At 42.0% G+C, this 20,350-nt stretch overlaps 1 protein-coding gene across 1 annotated transcript in view; it reads left to right on the top strand.

Moving 5' to 3' along the window:
• The first annotated feature begins 200 nt into the window (after positions 1–200).
• The window catches only part of SPPL3 (signal peptide peptidase like 3), a 145,179-nt gene continuing 125,029 nt past the window's right edge, over positions 201–20,350 (top strand). The window contains exon 1 of the mRNA XM_027864181.1: positions 201–276. Coding sequence (XP_027719982.1) covers positions 254–276 — 23 coding nt within the window. The 5' untranslated portion in view covers positions 201–253. The remainder of the gene's footprint in view (positions 277–20,350) is intronic.

The following is a 20,350-nucleotide window of genomic DNA, read 5'->3' as shown; positions in this document are numbered from 1 at the left end:
GCGGAGCCGCCGCCGCCGCGGAGGAGGCCGGTGAGAGAGAGCCTGAGGCCGGCGCCGCCCGCTGCCCGCGGAGGAGCGAGGCCCGAGGAGAAGGAGGAGGCGGAGGAGGCCCGGCCCGGCTCGGCGCGGCCCCGCGCCGCCGCGGCCTGCCCGGCCCGGCCCGGCCCCGCAGCCCCGCCCGGCCCAGCGCCCGACGAGCTTCAGACCCGAGCCCGAGCCGGACCGGAGGACGAGGCCCGCAGCAGCGAGCGCCATGGCGGAGCAGACCTACTCGTGGTGAGGCGGCCCGGCCCGGCCCGGCGGGGAGGGAGGGACGGGGTCCGGCCGGGGCGCCCCTTCGCCGCCCCTCGGGGATGCCCGGCCGCCCCCGGGGGCTCTCCATCGGGCCCCGGCCGGAGCAGGCCTCCTGGGGGGTCAGGCAGGAGCGGACAGGGCGAGGAGAGCCGCGCCCCCCGGGCTTGGGGGTCAGGGAGGACAGGGCTTTGGGGGGACGAGCTTCTAGACTCGGTGGTTCCGGAGGATGGACAGCGGTGCCAGAGTTGGGGAGAGCTCAGTTCGGGGAATAAGCTGTGGCTCCTGGGTTCTGGGGAGAATCAGAGAGAGTGTTATTGAAGAGGAGACTGGGGAGGCTAATGGCCCTTGATCTTGGTGGATGAAGAGGACTGGACCGCGTTACCGAGGAGGAGGCTCTGGGTCACTCGACTTACGTAGAACAAGTGCCAGGAAGAGTTATTGTTTGGTGGGGGGGCCGTCTCAGGGTAAATGAACCCTGTGGGCTCATTTGTTAGGAAGTGGGAGGACGGTATTCTCTCTATATGGGAGAGTCCATTGGGATGGTCCTCCAATCTTGGGGGTTGGGAGTGTCCAAGACTAGACAGTGTTATTGGGGAGTGTGGGGATGAATTCTGCCTTTGGGTTTGGAGGAGTGTGTACTGGGAATGCTGTTGTGAGGAGGAAGAGGAAATGGTAATGTTAGGGTGACTGTGTCCCCAGTATTCAACAGTTTTGGAGCAGGGATGGTAGGTGTGGGAGGGGGCAGACTGTTTGAGAGTGGATCTCTTACACACACACACACACACACACACACACACACACACACACGGAGGAGGTGAAAAAGAGCCCTTGCTATCCACTGGTAAGGGGTAGAGGGACTGTGTGGTGTGAATGATCTCTCACCTTCTCCCTACTTTGGAATAAAGGAAGAGAAGAATGGTCAGTGATCCCAGCTTCCCAAATGAGAGTAAAGAAAATGAACTTTAGGGTAGGGCAGAAGAGAGGATGGAGAATGGGGGGCATGATCTCCCAATAGGAATAGTAATGGCTGGAGTTCATACTTGGATAGTACTTGACTTAGAAATAGTCCTGCTAGATGGGTAATCCAAGTGTTATCCACAGCATTCTATAGTGACTGATTTGCTGGGGTCACACAGAGCTGGGATGCCTTGGAGTGTCCTGGCTTCGTGATTGACCCACACAACCTCGGTGTGTGGCACTTAAGAGGTGGTCGTCAGGTTGGCTTGTGGCACAGGGAAAGGTGCTAGGCAAAAGGGATTGAGTTTCTGTAGGACAGAAGGATTGTGACAGGATTCAGGGGAAATAGAAGCCTAGGATGGGAAAGAGGTGGTGATAGTCAGAATTTAGAAGTCGTGTTGGTCAATACACAATTCTGAAGGGGACTGAGGGCAGAGTTTGCCAAGTAGGCAGGAGCCCAAGATTCAAGGAATAACCGTAGAAGTGGGCCATGTAAATCTTGGCAGTTATTAAGAAATAGAAAGAGTTGTAAGGGGAGCTGCACATGGCTGTGGGACCTTAGATGGAGAAGGAGCTGGAAGAGACCTTAGAAGGCAGCTAGTCCAATCCCCTCATTTCAAACATGTGGAAACAGTCCTAGGAAGGCGGCCAGGTTGTAAGCTCTTTGTGAACAGGCAGTTACATTTGTCCCTAGGACCTGGCACAGTGCTTGGGAAATAAATGCTTGTTTGACTGGTTGGTTAGGTAAGTGACTTGCCCAGGCATACAGATACGAAGATCTTTTAAGGGATATGCTTTCCTCTTCCATGATCTCAGGGCTGCCCAGACTAATCTATCAGTGTGGAGTGACCAGCTACAACCCTCAAGAGAAGTGGAGGGGGAGCAGTGGATAGAGCACTGGGCCAGAAGTCAGGAGTACCCGAGTTCAAATCCTACCTCAGACATTTACTTAGCTGTGTGACCCTGGGCAAGTCACTTCACTCTGTTTGCCTCAGTTTCCTCATCTGTAAAATGAGCTGGAGAAGGAAATAGCAAACCATTCCAGTATCTTTGCCAAGAAAACCCCAAATAGGGTCATGGAATCAGACACAGCTGAACAACCAGGCCTTACCATTGGCCCTACAACTATACCCTGATCACTGCCATCTAACCTGCTAGTGTACTCTTAAGGACTCCTAGGCTTTGCCCTCTACCCCACCACAGCCCCCTAGAACTCCTGGACTCTTTCTATGTGTTGTCTCCCCCAAATAGAGGATGGTCACCTTGAGAGCTGAGACTCTTTTTATGTATTTGCATCTGAAGTGCTCAGCACAGTACTTGGCACATGCATTTTTATTCATTCATTAATAGAAGATACAGGTGGGATTTGAATATATAGGTCTTTAGACTTCAGCACCCAGGGATCTTTCCACTGGATTATCTAGCAATTTATCAGAAGAGAATTGTTTAGGAAACTTATGGAAGACAAGTTATTGGGGACATTGTGGCCAGACAACCCAGATTAATGCCTGAAGACCATGGATTTGTAAAGTAGTGTTACCTGTTCTCTTAAAATGGGTCATCTGATTTGTGGAAGTAGAAAGAAGTAAAACACCATGTTTAGAATTTATGGATCGACAGTTTACTGAGTCCTCAGGACGGTATTTTGGGAATAAGGATGAGAAGTCTCCTTTTAGGAACAGGGCTGACTATTCGTATTTGGAAAGCTGTTACTGTCAAAATGAGGCTTTGGGGGAGAAAAGTATAAAAAATCCAGAAAAGGGATTGTGGTGAAAGTCTTGGAAGAGAGTCTGGAAAGAATATTGAGAAGGTGGTCATAAATCTTTTGAGGAAAATGTTATTTGGTAACAACTATATTCTATTTTTAATAGTATTTTTCTCCCAATTACATGTAAAGATAGTTTCCAGCATTCATTTTTATTTACTTATTTTTTTTTAAATTTTTAAATAAAATTTTGAGTTCCAAATTTTTTCTTCCTCTTATCCCCCCTTCCCAAGATAGCAAGCAATCTAATGTAGGTTATCCATGTGCAATCATGTAAACATATTTCCACTTTAGTCTTGTTGTAACAGCAATATTCTTAAGAAATTCTCAGGAAATGATAATAAGAGCTCATTTTTATAGAACTTTAAGGTTTTTAGAGTACTTTTCTAATAACCCTGTGAGGTGGGTAGTGCCAATATTATCCCCATTTAACAAAAGAGGAAATCTAGACTCAAAGAAACAAAGTGACCTGCCCAGGATCACTCAGCAAGTTAATGAATGAATGCCAGAACCACAAACACAGGTTTTCTGATTCCCAGACCACAGAGCAATCTTGCCTGCCCCAGAATGGGTGATAGGGTAATAGAGTGAAAAGAACAGGGGCCTATGAAGCCTCAGTTTTACTTGTAACTGCCACTCAGACATGTGACTTCTGCCAAGTTATTTAGCCTCTGAGCCTTAGTTTTCCTCAGTTGTCAAGTCGAGGTAATAGTATTTGCTCTACTTATCTCACACAGTTGTTGTAAGGATCAAATGAAATAATATCTAAAAGCGTTTGAATATTGCAAGGTAGTGTTACTAGGGCTAAATGAAAGGGTTTGGTTTTTTTTTTTAAATGGTTTTTGGTTATTTTAAGGGCTGTGAATACAGCTCTCATACTGGAAATGGTCTAGGAATTGAAATCAGTAATTCAAGGGGGAAGTCATGATGGGAGGGATGTTTGAAATAGAGAAGAGAATAATTTTGTGGGGTTGAGAGTGAATGTTTTTGTTTTGCCTGAAGGGGAAAATCTTGTTTTTGGTGAACAGGGGTAGCTTTGGGGAAGATGAACATTTTAAGTTGGTTTAAAGAAATTTGGTAATTTAGGAGTGACTTTGGCTTTATTGAACTATCCTTGAAGCCCAAGATGATATGTGGGGTACAGGCAGAGGGGGGAAAAAAGACTATAGTTTTCTGTATTGAAAAGGGGTAATAAAGAGTGATGTGATAAGCACTGTGATTGTTGGGAGACTCTAGCACAGAGAGGTAGATAGGCCATTGTTTACAAACTGCTTGACCCAACAGAAATTTCTGGATGTCCATTTATTGCCTTTTGGTTCTGCTGTACAGAGATTCTGGATCAATAATAAGGTGGAGAAAAAAATTCAGAGAATGTCATGTCCAAGAAGTTGGAAAAATGACAATTTCAACTTGGTAAATGATCTTAACAATCATAGATTTAGAACTGGAAGGACCTTAGAGAGGTCATCTGATCCAACCCCTTCCATTTCACAGATGAGGAAACTGAGTCCCCAAGGTTATGTGAGTTGTCCAAGTGATCTTATGGTTTCTTTGTAAATTAAGCCACCTTTCTGTTATTTGAGGGAGTGTCATACACATTAAAGATTCTTTAAAACGTGCCTTGTGGTTTGAGGACACCTGCTCCAGGACTTTGTTGACCTCTCCGGTTCTTCCCTTTGCTTTACATTCAAGGAAGCCAGGTGAACCACCTTTCCTTGCTTTAGGGAGAGTTTGAGAAGGGGGAAGTAATTTTATTCTGTAAGAGGGTGGTCCATTTAGATATAGGATGGAAGGGGAAATAAGACAGCTTCTGCAATCAGATCTTCGTACTCTTGCTTCATTATTTTGTTTAGACTGAAGTGACGTAAGAAAAAACTTTCTAACAATGTTTAGAGACCTATTCCAAATTGAAATGAGTTGCCTCTGGAGGTAGAGGGTGCTCGTATGGGATTCATACAAAAATCCTAATGGAGACACTATTATTTTTTTTTAAATCAACAAAGGAATACATTGATGCATGTATTTATTTAGGATTTTTACAAGAGCCATGTTCCAGTGCACAAAATATGACTGAACTATCTGCCCATAATGTGAAGCAGAGAGTAGCAAAGATTACACGGTAGTTTTTAAGCTAAAGTTTTATTATTGGTGCCATAAGACATGTTGGTCTTTTTTGCCCTTCTTTCTCAATCACATACTCAGAGCTTAATTGGGTTACCTGTATTAGAAATACATAGCAGAGTGAAGAAGAGCAAATTGAGCCAGGCAGTTGCTGAAGGCCGACAGCAACCATTGTTAGGCCACTTACTGATGATTCTTAGCCCAGAGTTTAGAAAAAAAAGTAGAACAAGTTTAAATAGTGGTTCCAGCTCCAAACTTGGTTCAATTCCTACTTCTCCCTTGATAATCATGTGGAATCAGTCTTCAAATGCTACCAATTCTTCTTTCCTTGTGTTTCTCAAATCTTTTCTTTTTATTCTTGTTGCCAGCATCTTATTTCAGGCCCTTGTTGACCTCATGCCTTAACTAGAGCAACAGTTACCTATTTGGGCTCCCAGTTACCTCCTCCAGCTAGTTTTGAATATTGCTTCTTAATTCCAGAAACATTACTTTAATTGTTTCGCTTGTCCCTTGGTTTAGAATGCTCTTCCCCGCTCCATTACACTTCCACTCCCTTCCTGCCTGTCAGAATCCTACCTGTCCTTCCAGACTGCTCAGTTCACATCTCACTTCCTCTCTGAAGCTTTCCAAAACTAGCCATAGTTTCATAATAATGATAATTGTAGTGCCCTGGGCAGGCCCACAGGCAACTTTCTAAGTCTATAAACTGCCCAGAACATGCTGACCCTCCTTGGTAGAGGGCCTCTTCTCATCCAGGAGTTCATTCCCTATAATCATGTAAAAAATGTAATCATTGGTCCAGATTTACAAAGTGCTTTATGTACATTTCATTTGATTCTTAAACAATCCTGTTTAGTAAGTAGTACAGGTATTATTATCCCCATTTTTATCAGGAAATTGAAGCTCCAAGAGGTTGTGACCCCACGTAAGCCACTTATTACCTATGACCTTCCTTTGACCTATCTATGACTTAACCTTTCTGGCTCTCCCTCATTCTCAAGACCCTCACTTGATGGTTCCATCTTATATCTTTTCTGCCTTATGTGGCTAAACTCCTAAAAGGCCACCAACAATAAGTGCCTCCACTTGTTCTCTTTTCAGCCCCTTGTGATCTGGCTGCTGACACTGCTCTGTAAAGTTACCAGTGATCTCTTAGTTGTCAAATCCAGTGGCCTGTTCTAAATTCTCACTCTACTCAAACTCCTTGCAGCCTTCGACACTGTTTATCATCATCTTCTCCTTGATACTTTCTTCTCTCTAGGTTTTTGGGACATTATTCTGTCCTGGTTCTCCTCCTACCTGTCTGACTGCTTCTTCTCTGCCTCCTTTTCTGGATCCTCATCCAGATCATGCCCTCACCAGTTCTGACCTGGATCCTTTTCTCTTCATCCTATATATTACTTGGTGATCTCATCAGTTCCCCTGGATATAATTGCCATCTTTGTGCTGATGATTTTTAAATCTACCTATCTTGTCCTAATCTCTCTGCTGACCTCCACTCTCACATCTCCCAGCTGCCTTTCAAACATCTCGAACTAGATGTCTCAGACATTCTAAACTCATTGTCCAAAACATAACTTATTATTTTTCTCTCTAAACTTCCTCCCCACTCCAATCCCTTATCTGTTCAACCAACAGAGTCATTTTCCTGAAACCCAGGTCCAACCATGTTAAACTCCCCCCAATACAGAATTCTTTGTGTGTCGTTCAAAGCCCTTCATTACCTAGATCATGCCTACCTTTCCAGTCTTATAAAACCTTACTCCCATGTACTCTTTGATCGAATGATACTGGCTTCCTGGCTCTTTCATGAACAAGACACTCTATTTCTTGGGTCTGGTCATTTTCTCTGCCTATTCCCCCATGCCTGTGATACACTCTCTTCTCATCTCCACCTGCTGGCTTCCTTTAAATCCCAGTTAAAATCCCATCTTCTTCAGGAAGTCTTCCCCAGCCCCTCTTAATTCTAGTGCCTGTCTTCTGTTAATTTTCCCTTATTTATCTTTTATATAGGTTGTTTGTAAGTATTTACTTGCTTGTTGTCTCCCCTTTCAATTGTGAGCTCTGTGAGGGCAGAGACTGACTTGACTTTTGCCTTTTTTTTTCCTCTCTCTCTAGGGCTTAGCACAGGGCTTGGCTCATAGTAGGCTCAAATTTTTTTTTTTTTGCGGGATGGGTTATCTTCAGTATGTCTTATTGATGCCTTTTGTCTTCACATCCACAGTTATTTCAGGGGGGAAAACCATCCCCATTCCCAAAGCAAAACCTCTTTATTTTTGATTGAACTCTACCTCGTGACAAAGAAAAATAATTAGGCCACAACATCCAATATAACGACCACATATCCATTTTTGTTAGCACCCTCCCTCCTCTCTTACATGAAGTATATTTCATTATCTTCTAGATTGGTTTTTCATTTTTTTTTTTACATTCATTTTAAAATTTTGAGTTGCAAAATTCTCCCTTCCCTAACCATTAAGAAGGCAAGCATGATGATGCCTGTTATACATGCGAAAGGTTGTGGAGTCCTGTAGAAGGCTCTGAGTCGGTGTTCATTGGATGACTGGCTGAATTCTTGTTTCCTTATTTCCTTATCCATGAGCTATTATTCCTGGGACCGGTTTTGGTAGCTGCACTCTGCCTTTCTTCCCTTCCAGGCTCATCTCCTTGACTCTGTGTCTTTTTACTGACTGTCCTCCATGCATGCAATGTTTTCCCTGCCCACTTCTGGCTTCCCTGGCTTCTGAGACTAAGTTCAGATCTCATCTTCTGCAGAAGGGGTTTCTAATCCTCCCCATTGCTGATGCCTTCCTACTCATTACTCTTCATCTGTCTCCTCCGTATTTATCTTGTATGCTCATTTGTTTCTATGTTGTGTACCCCATTAGAATGTGAGCTTCTTGAGGGCAGCTGCCCTAGTTTTGCTGGTCTTTGTATTCCCATTGCTTAACACAGTACTTGGCATATGGTACAAAAGTGCTTAATAAAGTTAGCTAGGTGGCACAATGGATAAAGTGGCAGGACCTCAAACACTTAATATTAATAGGCGTGTGAACCTGGGCAAGTCTCTTAACCTCTGTCTTTATCAGTTTCCTCATCCGTAAAATGGAGATAATAAAGCACCCACTTCCCAAGGTTGTTAGGATAAAATAAGACAATATTTATAAAGTTTTTTGCAAACTTTAAAGCAAATGCGAGCTATTTTTAATAAACATTTATTGACTAATGACATGTAAGTTCTTTGAGGGCAGACTCTTTCTGCCTTTCTTTGTTTCCTCAGCATTTAGCACTGTCTGATATATAGTAAGTGTTCATTGCTTGATTGATCCTATGATCTGTCCAGTGTCACACAGTTGGATTCTCAACCAAGGCTCTACTGACCCTCAGGTTATTACACTTTTCCTCTATCAGCTGCCTACGATTTTCAAGCTGTCATAGGTCCTTTGAGCGCAGAAGAACCTTAGAAATCACTGAATCCAGCCAACCCCCTCATGAGAGTTACTGATGAAGAAACTGAGGTGTGGAGAGGCAGTAAGTTAAGTGGTACAGTGGGGATCTAAACCAAGGTCAAGTTGTAAAAGATTTCCCTCTCCCCAAAATCCTAGTGCAGTTACACAATCTTCACCACTTACTTAGTGTACACTCTGCTTATATTGGATGGTCACTTTTTTCTCTTTTGGCATATGTTTGTCTTGCCTATACAATCGAAGTGTGAAGTTCTTTAGGGTAGGGCTTATATTTTGTACTTTTTATGTATATTCCACAGTGCCCACCAAAATAATATACATAGTCAGTGCTTAAATAAGTTGCTGGATTTTTCAGGCTGTCTTATCTTTCTATTGAAGAAATAAATATAAGACTTGAGAGAAAATACTATCACAGATAATTTTTTTTTTCATATTAAAGAGAAGTTAGTAGCAGTAGAGGTTTGGACCAAAATAGGAATTTACTTACTAATGTCTCAGCTCTGTGATGTATTTACAGTTAAAGGGTCCCTAGGAATGGGGAATGCCATTCCTCAAAAAGTTTAAAAATCATTAGCAGGTAACTGTAGAGAGTCCCACCAAAATCTTTATTCATGATCTGTGGAAGAAAGAGGAGGCCAGGATAAAAACTCCCAGTACTGAAGGGAGCACCACACACAGGAATAGTAATAATGCCTGCCTGAATGGGAAGCAGTGGGCCTAGGTTATCTCTGGCTCCTTCCTAGCTTGGGGTTGTTGGGCCTGGCACTTAACCTCTCTCTGCTTCTATTTGCTCATTTGTAAGATGAAGGGCATGGACTAGATGATCTAGAAGTTCCACTCCAACTTTAAGATGTTAATACTTGGACTTAACTGTTCCATGATGTCTTCAGCTTTCCAGAGTAAAGGCTGTAAAGGAGTCAGTCTCAGCCTCAAAATTCCCTATAGTCTATGTAAATAGGGTCATGGTATCCAACTTAGTATCTTTGTGAAGGGAAGACTCTTTAGTGTTATTGGCAGTGTCTGTGAAGACTGGATTTACACACTAAGACTCTAGCAGTTTAGTTTTAAAAGTGTATTTTGCCTGTAGTTAATTTACAATGCTGTGGTGGTATTTCTAGTGATGGATGATTTAAGCTGAAATTAACCAAAGCTGTGCACCATAAATTTGTATTGAAATCACTTCCTTCAATGTTTATTGTAAATGCTTTGTGAAAAATACTTGTGTTTGCAGCATATCAGGACATAATTTGTCAAATAATACCATGAATTAAATTGCATGCCTAATGTTCATGTAATTCCCCAAATTGATTTCCATGTCGATAACATACTTATGTTAGAGATGGTATAAAATGTTTTAAACTATTATAAAGTTGTCTCATGTCTTTTTATTTAAAGACTAATGGGTTTTATTTCACTTCGATAATTTTTATTCATTTCATGCAGTTCTGCAGAAATCCAGGGTTATCCTGAAAGGACATCTTCTATAACTACTAGTCTAACTGTTCGTGGTGTCCAAATCTTGACGGAATTGCTGCCTAATGTGGTAACAATTCAGCAATGTGCAAGGCTTTAGGAGATTTAAAAGTGTATCTTTTCATTGAAAAAAATCCTAGTATCTATAGTTTTAGTTGTACTTCGAGTTTAAAGAATCCTTATTCAGAGTTCAAAAAAAAAATCTTGATTTTGTTTTTGAGCAGTCCTTCAGCCTTATGTAAGTGAAGAACATTTCCCTGTTCCATTTCTAGAGCAGATTTTTTAAATTGAGTTTTTTAGCATTTGGAAATAAAGTTCTTTTCTGGAATTTTAAAATGATGGGATGGAAATGATGGAATGAAAGTGATCTGGAAGGGAGAGAGAGGGATAGGGGAAGAGAGGGATAGAGTTGAAATTGTGAACCATGATTTCTACATACTGAATTTCTTTATTGCCTGAATAAATTGGTTTTAACAAGTAAACTAAAAAACACAATTTTACTTTTTTTACTATGAAAAATAGACTAGCTCTTGAAACCTGCAATTTTGGACACAAAACAAGTTGAGATATATTTCTTTAGTAGTTTCAGAAGTCCATTTGCTTGTTTATAAACACCTCTTTTCTTAGTACTTACCCCTGTGGCCTTTCCTCCAAAAATGAGATGATAACTAGGCTTAGAGTGATCAAACCTAACCACCGAGAAAAAGTCTAAGGTTGATTCTCATGGAATTGGGAATTAATTGTTGCCTCTCTGGTTCAGTCTGTTAGCCCATAAACCAATCCTGTTCAGATGCCCTGGTAGGATCAGATTGAGATACTTCTGAAGAATAGAGCCCAAATGTTTTAAACTTTTGCTCTGATTAGACTTTTGAGTTTCTTGAGAGGAGGAATTGTCCTTTGCCTTTCTTTGTATCAACAACCCTTAGTGGAATGCCTGGCACATAGTAGGTACTTAAATGCATGTTGACTGACTAATGGATATGGCTTGCATAATCTAAACCTGGCAGAAAATGACAGTTTTCCAAGGCTTACGAGGTTATTTTATTGGACCTGGTCACATGGATCCACCTGTGGGCATAGAGAAGTGTAGAGTAAAATGCTCAGAAGTAAAGAAGGTCTACATTTGCCATGTTGGTGAATTACATTGGACTTAAGTGGTAACCAGAAAAGTATCCAGTTTGTCATGTATGTCACTGGCTGTGAATTTTCAATGGAAACATTAAGATAGTTTTGTTCTACATGTTTTCCCTTGATCTGTAGGTGGATGTTACCCTATTTCAGAAACTATTGCTTTGGAATGTACTAGTCTACACAAATGACTCTAACATTTTAAGTGAATGTTGTGAAATTAGAAAAAACAAACTTGGCCCCAAAGAAGAGATGAGAAGATACCCCTCCCTGTACTGCTTTACAAGGGCAGAGTGTCCACAAGTATTGGATAGTGCGTATGATTTCATGAGTTTTTTGATGTATTGATTGATTTTGTTGAATTTTTTCTCTTTCTCTTTTTTCCTTTTTAAAAGAAATGTTATAAGGGAGGGGTAGGAGAGATAAATGAAGAAATCTAGATATAAAAACAGGAAATATTTTAAAAGCCTGCTTTTAAAAAAGAGTTGGCAAATCATTGACCTTAGAAGAGAATATCAGGAACTGCTCACAGACCTATGTGCTCAGTTTGGATGTTCACTCCAGGGATGCAGATTAGAAGCCATCTTGCCTGTGCAGTTCCTGTCCATGTTGTCCCACCACACGGAGGCCCCTCAATGTGTTGGGGAGCATTCTTATTTTCTCCTGACTCTATGAGGAAACCAGTAGAGCACTTGGACTGTTCGCTTATCATCTGTTGCCCTGGCCACTTTACCAGCCCATCTTCTATTCTTCTCATCCATTTTCCTGACTGCATCTCTTGCTTCTGCTCAAAGTTGCTCATTATTTATACGTTGCCATCTTCTCACACCCACCCTGAGCTGCTCTGTTATTGGCTCTCTGCAATATGGCCTCTCTGTTACTGCCTTCTGTGTGATATTCATTTTCAGGTCTTCAGAAACTGTTGTGATCCGTGTTGCCATATGACAGATCTGTGGATGACATTGTGCCGATTGCTCAGGTCCAAGGAAGAGATCTGTAACCACTCCAGGTTTTGGCCTGACCAGCCAGACAGGGAAGATTTGAGTGGATGAAGAGCATCTGTGGTCCACACCAGAGTACGCAGTTGGATGGACAACTTAAGGAGCTTGGCTACCTCCAGTGTGTACGTCTGAGACGGCACAACTAGAAAATGAGATGGGCCTGGAATTAAAGTGGGTGACCTAGCTTCTTCTTGAAACAAAGACCCAGATTTAATAACGGTACTCCAAGTGTTGCTATAGCAAATGACTGTTCAGTTATCATTGGTTGTGACTAATAAAGGGAACACTTTTTTTAATCATTGTCAGAAATTCAAATAGTAAAATAATCCAGTTCAGTGTGGTAGGTTCAACTGAAAGTCCACAAATCATAGCTGGTCCACAGTTAGATTTTTAAATTTGTTCACAGAACAAGATAAAAATAGAGAATTTTAGAAAGTCTCCCATTTTGCTATTTGCAGCTGTTATTTTGAAAGCAATTCTCATTGTACTCTTCTCATGCTAAGGTAAGGGAATATTGCTGTGGATAACTTAAAGATAATTAGTACAGACAGTTTTCACTTTACAAAAATGGATTGGTCCACAAACCTTACATAATGCGAATTTGCCCACAGATGTGGGAAAAGAGGGAGTTCGGAAGGGGGTCATATGCTTATGGAGGAAGGGGAGTGATAACATGGTTCCGGGACAGTGAGAGCAGGCGGAAGAACATGAGGGAGCTGGGGCCAGCCATACGGAGGCCTGGCTGGAACTGAGAGGAAGAACACGTCGTGGGGCAGACACTTGGGGGCTGGACACAGAGACTGCTGGGCAGAGCAGGGCAAAGGTCTCCATTCTTTGCCCCATAGGTCTCAAACCAAGCCTCCATTCTGGCAGTGGCAGTCTCTCTGTGCGTCCATTCCTTCTGCTTTCACTTGGAAGGTTCTTTTTTTTTTTTCTTTAGTATTTTTGGGTGTGGGGGTGGGAGGCTGTGCCAAGCTGAGGGGCTGGAGTAGAGACAGAGCAAGCACAGTAGTGTACAATAAAGTTGATAGAGGGGGGGTTTTTGGAATGCGGGTTTCTTTCATGATTCTTTATGGAAAGTCAAGTTTGCGTTATGCAAATTTACATAAAGTGAGAACTGTCTGCATTTGATTTGGGGCTGTATTATGATGAAGCATCTTATTGTCCTGAACTGCTGGTCAGTTGGCTAGTCTCAACACCCTTACTCACCAGAGACCTTCTAGGTATTAGTTGAGTGGGAGCTGGGTACTCCCACTTAACTAATATCTGAAGGTACCAAGCTAATGCATCCTTAAAAGAACCCATTAAAAGCTGTCTGATTCAAGCAAAGGGGTCAGCTCAGTATCAGGGTCTCTACTTGTGTACTTGGACTTGGAAGCCACAGTGCCTTAGCCTCTGAAACATTCTCTGTCTAGATCCAGATTCCTGCTGCTTAAATGATCTCTCTTGATTCTAGAACTGTCTTCTTTTACCTTTCTTACTTGCCTTTAGCTTTTCCTGGCTGAGTTTTGGACCCAGTGCTGTGTTTTTGCAAACTTTCCTTGCTCCGCTTGGCTCTTAAGATTTCCATCTTCATGATGCTGAGTGAAGTGAGCAGAACCAGGAGAATGTTGTGCACAGTAACAGCCACGTTGTGTGACGACTAACATTGATAGACTTAGCCCTTCTCAGCGATGCAAGGATCTAAGACATCTCCAAAGGCCTCATGATGGAAAATGCTATCCACATCCAAAGAAAGAACTCTGCATTTTGAATGCAGATCAAAGCATACTATTTGTTATTTTTTTTTCTGTTGTGTTTTGTTTCCTCTTTCTGGTGGTTCCTCCTATTGGTTCTAATTTTTCTTTACAACATGACTAATGTGAAAATACGTTTAATAGGAATGCATACGTATAGCCTATATCAGATTGTATGCCCTCTTGGGGAGGGAGGTGGGGAAGGAGGGGGAGAAAAATTTAAAACTCAAAAGCTTATGGAAGTGATTGTTGATAAATCAAAATAAATTAATTTTTAAAAAAAAAGGGGGATTTCCATCTTTAGGGGCAGCTAGGTGGCTCAATGGATAGAGCATCAGCCCTGGAATCAGGAGGACCTGAGTTGACCTTTGGCCTCAGACACTGAACACCTGCTAGCTGTGTGACCTCGGGCACGTCACTGAAGCCTATTACCTAGGGCCCCCCCCCCCCAAAAAAAAGATTTCCATCTTTAGCTTCTGCCTTGTCCATTGGCTTCTGGGCTCTTATTCAGATCTGGTCTCTTCCTAGGCTGATCCCTTATCCTAAAGTTCTTCCTGGCAGCCCTCAGCTCTGCTGCATCCTAGGTTGAGACCCCTTGCATCTTTAAGGTATTAAAGAGTTTTTATTTTGTGATTCAGTGGCAGTAGATGAACCAGTGTTTTGAAAAGTATGATTTTAAAATGAGTTTGTACCTGCATAGCGTATGCCTCTAGTCATTGACCAGAGAGTAGAGGACGCTTCCATGCCCAACATCTGCTGTCTGCCATGACAATATGATCACAAGTCAGTTGGACCAGTCATCAGTGGACTAATTGAGTGAAATGAAGGATGCACAGGTGTGCTGTTTTTTAAAATCCATAGACCGGTATAAATTTTGTTTTAATGAAAGCCTAGTGATTAGTCTAATGTGCATCAAATCAGTTGAGTAGTGTGTAGTCATTCCTTCCATCAGCAAGTATTTGTTAAGAACCTGTTCTGCAGGTCATGGCGCTGTGTGCTGAGAAGTCCAGGAGCTGTGAGGCATGGGCCCGGCCTTCTAAGGGCTCCTGTGGAGTTGGAAACACAAGCTGTGTATACACCTTATGATCATGTTGCAGCCTAAACCCCAATTATGAATGACAGTGATGATAGTATGTGTTAGCAGGTCATAGAAAAGGCTCTTGGGCTGGGCTGCTTTGGTCTGGAAGGGATTTATGAAGTGGGGAGAACCTGAATTGCCCCCAGAATGAGTAGGGCTTGGGGAAGAACTGGGAGTCGGGAGCAACCCTGCTTTTTGTGGAGACCGTGAGGAGATGGGCTTGGCTGGAAGCGTGTTTTGTTAGGAATACTAGGCAATCCCAGCAGATACGTTGTGATCACAGAATGTTGGAGCCAAAAAGGACCTTCGAGGCTTTCTAATCTCATTTTGCTGATGAGAAAACTGAAGCCAGAGAAGTGAATTTATTTGATACAAGGTCACACAGGGTCATTATTGAAATTGCTGTCAAATGTCACAATAAGGGAAACAGCCATATGCAACAGAGGGTCCAGGAGGCATTTGTGGTGATGTAACAAAGGCATGAGTTCAGGTATGGACCACTCATTTGGGAAGGTCAACAATGAGGAAAAGAATGATATTTAGAGGAATCAGAGTCAGTGGAAGGCTTTTCTGAGGTGGAGGAGAGATGAGTGTTTGAGTCAGAGGAAGGAGCCCTTAGCAAATTTCATTCTTATATGATTTCAAGCAGAAAATACTCTCACAAGGAGTGAAACCAGTCTATTTTATAGAGTTGTACAATCCTGTGCTACTTTTTGATCATGAAACTGAAAATTAATTCATTGAATGTATAGTGGAGAGGATAACGGTGGTTATTATTGATATATTAAGCATGTAAACATATTCCTCACTTCTTTCCAGAGCCATAGCTGAAATTTTTTGCACCTGGGGCAAGTGTCACAAAACATTCCCTTGTGCATTGGGCAGGAGGAAGCAGCTGCTCAGGAGGCCTGTTCCTGAGGTGGGGAGGAGTAGGAGAAACAGAGGTGGAAAGTAGCTCCCTTTTGGTGTATCCTCTACTGAGAGGAAGCCTCTGTTTGGTGTTTGAGCTTATGGATTCTTATTGTTGACTAGATTATAAACGAAGTTGTTGCTGTTCTGATGAAGAACTGAGAGGAGGGTCAGGGTCCTTTTCAATTTCAGCACCTGGAGCAAAGCTCTGGTGACTCCCACTCTAGTTACAGCTTTTCTATGAGGCCCAGTTTGGTTGAGCAGTGGCTAAGTAGGGCTCAGGGCCTGGACTCAGGAAGACCTCAGTTCAAATCCACCCTCAGATGCTTCCCTGGCTCTGGGACGCTGGGCAAGTCACTTTACCTCTGTTTACCTCACTTTCTTCATCTGTAAAATGAGGGTAATACTAGCACCTACCTACCAGGATTGTTGTAGGGATAAAATGAGATTGTATTTGAAAAGCTCTTGGCATAGTGCCTGGCACATAGTAAACACTATATTAGCTATTATTGTTGTCCCATATTTACATTGAAGGTACTTTGAGTTTTAGTTCCTGAATGTACTCTTAGGGTGTTTTATATTTTATTTTATTTATTTATTTATTTATTTTTGGTAAGGCTATTGGGGTTAAGTGACTTGACCAGGATCACACATCTAGTAAGTGTCAAGTGTCTGAGGCCAGATTTGAACTCAGGTCCTCCTGACTCCAAGGCCAGAGCTCTATCCACTGTGCAACCTAGCTGCCCTCTCAGCTGTTTTATATTATTAGTGGTTGTAATTTATGGAGAGTTCAGGAAGAAAGACAGACTTTGTCACCATAAATGTTTCAAGTGGTGTCCTTAGCAACCACTTTATCTTTTCTCCTCTTTTAAGTTGAGTTCTCCTGCCTCACCCGTCACATAGTCTTTACCTTGTATTACTTTTCTACCAAATCTGTAAGGAGCTCAAGTTTTTATGTAGAGGTTATGTTGTGACTCTAACAGGATGGTTTTGCTGTGAAGCCTTTCCTTGCTTCTGTGACGTATAAAAAGTTTGAGAGACATAATTTCTGGGTAATTAATCATTTTATTAATTATAGCTAGTGAATAATTAATACAAGGATGATCATTTGGCCATCTCTCCTGACCCAAAGACAGATCATGGCTGCCTATTGATGTCTATGTGCCCTTGGAAGAGTGGATGTTCCCCACAGTTGGCAGTGGGCTCTAGAAGAATGAATATTATGAGAGTTGGACCTATTCTAATGAGGGACTGGAAGCTGGGACTTTTAAGTAAGTCACTCATACTTCTCTCTACCCAGACCACCCCCAGTCTTAGGGCAATCTAGACAAAGGATCCACACCCCCAAGCCTGAACTTCCCCAGTTGGGTGGGCTCTGAACTAGATTGAAGAGAAGGTTAATCCAATCTCATTATCAGCAATGTACTTGCTCATGCTGGCTGAATAACCTACTGGGGCAGATTTCTGAAAAATAGAAGGGGGAAAAGCCTTAGTTTCAATTTCATAATTTAAGTCTTAATTTCATGATTGATTATTAATTTATGGCTTCAAACATCAAATTGTGATTGACCCTGATTGCTTCCCAACAATGCAGTAGTCAGGAATCTTTGCAAGGTAGAGAAAGTAAAGGATGGTGCAGCATGTGTGAAGCAGATCCGAGTGAATAAGAATCAGGCTACCTAGCAATGAGGATGCCTCGTTTGTTCTTCTGAAACAGTTGATGAGAGTATAACTGTTATTTGGAAATGCACTTTATTCACTAGGACATAGGCTATTTGTGTTGAAGTCCTTCCTAACCTGACCCCTTCCTACCACTCCAGTCTCTTACTCTTTATTCCCTTCTTGCACCCTCTAATCAAATGATATTGGCCTCTTTGCCCTTTTAGGCACAAGACACTCCATCTCCTGACTCTGGATTTTCATTGGCTGTTCCCCTGGAATGTCCTCCCTCCTCATCTCCACCTCCTAGCTTCCCATCTTTTACAAAAAGCCTTTCCTGACCCCTCTTTGGGCTGGTGCCTTCCCTTTGTGGATTACCTGTAGTTTTTCCCGTATGTGTTTTATATACACATAATTGTTTGCATGTTCTCTGCCATTAGAGTGGGAGCTCCTTGAGGATAGGGACTGTCTTATGCCTTTTTTTTGGATCCCCAGCTGTTAGTGCAGTACCTGGCACATAGTAGGTGATTATTAAACACTTATCAACCTCAGATGACTGATTTCTGGACACTAAAATATGTGGTATCAACAGAGAGATAAGTATACCAACTTTTACAAAAATAAAAATTGTGTGTTTGGATTTTTCATAGTTTTTATAAAGTAGTTTAGTCTGTTATGTAAGCTTCCTGTTAAGCTCTCCTTTCCTCATTACATCAGTGCTTTAAAATGATAACATTGCCCACTCCCAAGTTAGACCTGTATGGTCTCTAAGAAGGCAAAACTAGGAAGATCAGGTTTTGTGAAGTAAACAGCTTCATCCTCCTTTCCTGGAATCCCAGAGCTGGAAGGATGTTTGAGATGCATCTGCTAAGGTCACATAGCTAGTTAGGGACAGAGCTGGGGCTGTCACCCAGGTTTTGGGGGCCTGTGGAAGTGCTTTTCTGTTTGGCGCTCTCTCCCTAAGCACAGCAATTTTTTCTTGAAAGTTTGTTTAAACTATTGATAATGTAAGATCCACCTGGATCTTTGTAGAAGAACAAAACTAAAGGACTCCCTCAGAAAGTATATCAGTAGCTAGTGGGAGTAGCATTGGAAAAGGTCTAATGTCCAATGAGACTGTCGATAGTTGTAACTATTAAGAGGTGTCAGTACATTTTATAAGATGGAATATTTTACCTTAGTGATTACTTTTGGTTCTTGCTCTAGTTGAAAGGTTTGGGGGAAATTTTTGATTTTTGCCACAAGTGGGATTTTGGTATTCCTTTGCATAAAAAAATTATAAAAATATATTTTTGTATTTTTTAGAACTAGAGAGTGAGAGGCGGTTACTGAAGTTCATCATAGGCAGTTAGATATTGAGGGATGTTTGTGTTTGAAGGAATAATTACAGTTCTGATAAAAATGTTTATCTTGGGACAGAGTTAAATTGAAAGAACTCCCAGAAGATGGGGTCTGGCTTTTGTGTTTCTATTTCTACCCTTTCAAGAACTGTCAGGGCAAAGTACAAGTGCCATCTCATGATAATAAGAAAGTCCCTTTTAAACTCTTAGCCTTTTGAGATAAATTAAATACAAATAAAGACTACTTTCGATTGTCAGACATTTACATAAAGCAATCATTCAGACCCTTAAGAAAATTTCATTTGCTTGCCTAGAACCCTCTAATCTAGCCAGACTGGTCTAGCACTGCTTTTTGAACATAACTTACATTTTTTTGTTTGTTTCTATGCTTCATATCTGAGGATTCACTGACTCAAATTTTTGCTGCATTATGTGCATGGGATTCTGTATATTTTTAGAAAATTGAATGGGCAGTTGGTCAGCCTTAGTTCTTTAGTTCTCTCTGATTCATTTTCTTTCTCTTGGTAAGTTATTTTGATTTTTGAGATTTGAACTAATTATTGGGCTCATGTTTGGGCACTGAGTTGCTTTGAACCTTTATTTCTTATGATTGTAATTGCTGTTTAAACACTTTCACAACTCACTGTGCCATTTAGAGTGGCCCCTTCCTCCATGTTACTGCCCATGACTTTAATGTCTTCAGTTGGGTCTAGATGATAGATGGTATGTCTGGTGTTGGAGGACCAGTTAGTTAAATTTGGAAACACTCAACACCAGATTGGATATGAGGGGTTAAAATTGTCTTAACAGCAACATACAAATACTGTCTAGCCTTCCCTCTTCCAAACTTCCTCAAATTATTCTGGAAGGCATTGTCATCCTCCCATTCATCCAGGTCCCCAGCCTGTGTGTCATCTTTTTTTCTTTCTTTTTTTTTTTTTGGTGAGGCAGTTGGGGTTAAGTGACTTGCCCAGAGTCACACAGCTAGTAAGTGTTGTGTCTGAGGCCAGTTTTGAACTCAGGTCCTCCTGACTGGAGGACTTGTGCTCTATCCCCTGCACCACCTAGCTGCCCTTGGGCGTCATCTTGACGCCTCTATCTCCTCTCAAGTGTTTTGTGCACAAACCTTTCTCTTTCCTCACACAGCCACCTCCCAAATACAGGCTCACATCACCTCTTGCATGGACTGTTGTTTTCGCTTCCTAGATAGTTTCCTTGTTCTACTATCCTATCCTCCAAACATCTAACAAATTAACTCTACCTATAGTACAGTTGTACCTTGGTTACTCCCCTGCTCCGTGAGCTCCAGGGGCTCCCTCCTACCTCCAGGATCAAATATAAAGTCCTTTGTCACTTAAAGCCCTTCACAACTTGGACCCTTCCGACCTTTCTCCACATACACTATGATACAGCCATATTAAC

This window comes from Vombatus ursinus, unplaced genomic scaffold, assembly GCF_900497805.2.
Source record: "Vombatus ursinus unplaced genomic scaffold, bare-nosed wombat genome assembly UNPS02001287.1, whole genome shotgun sequence".
Classification (NCBI taxonomy): domain Eukaryota; kingdom Metazoa; phylum Chordata; class Mammalia; order Diprotodontia; family Vombatidae; genus Vombatus; species Vombatus ursinus.
Note: the sequence above shows the minus strand (reverse complement) of the source record. Positions and strands in the feature narration are given on the sequence as shown.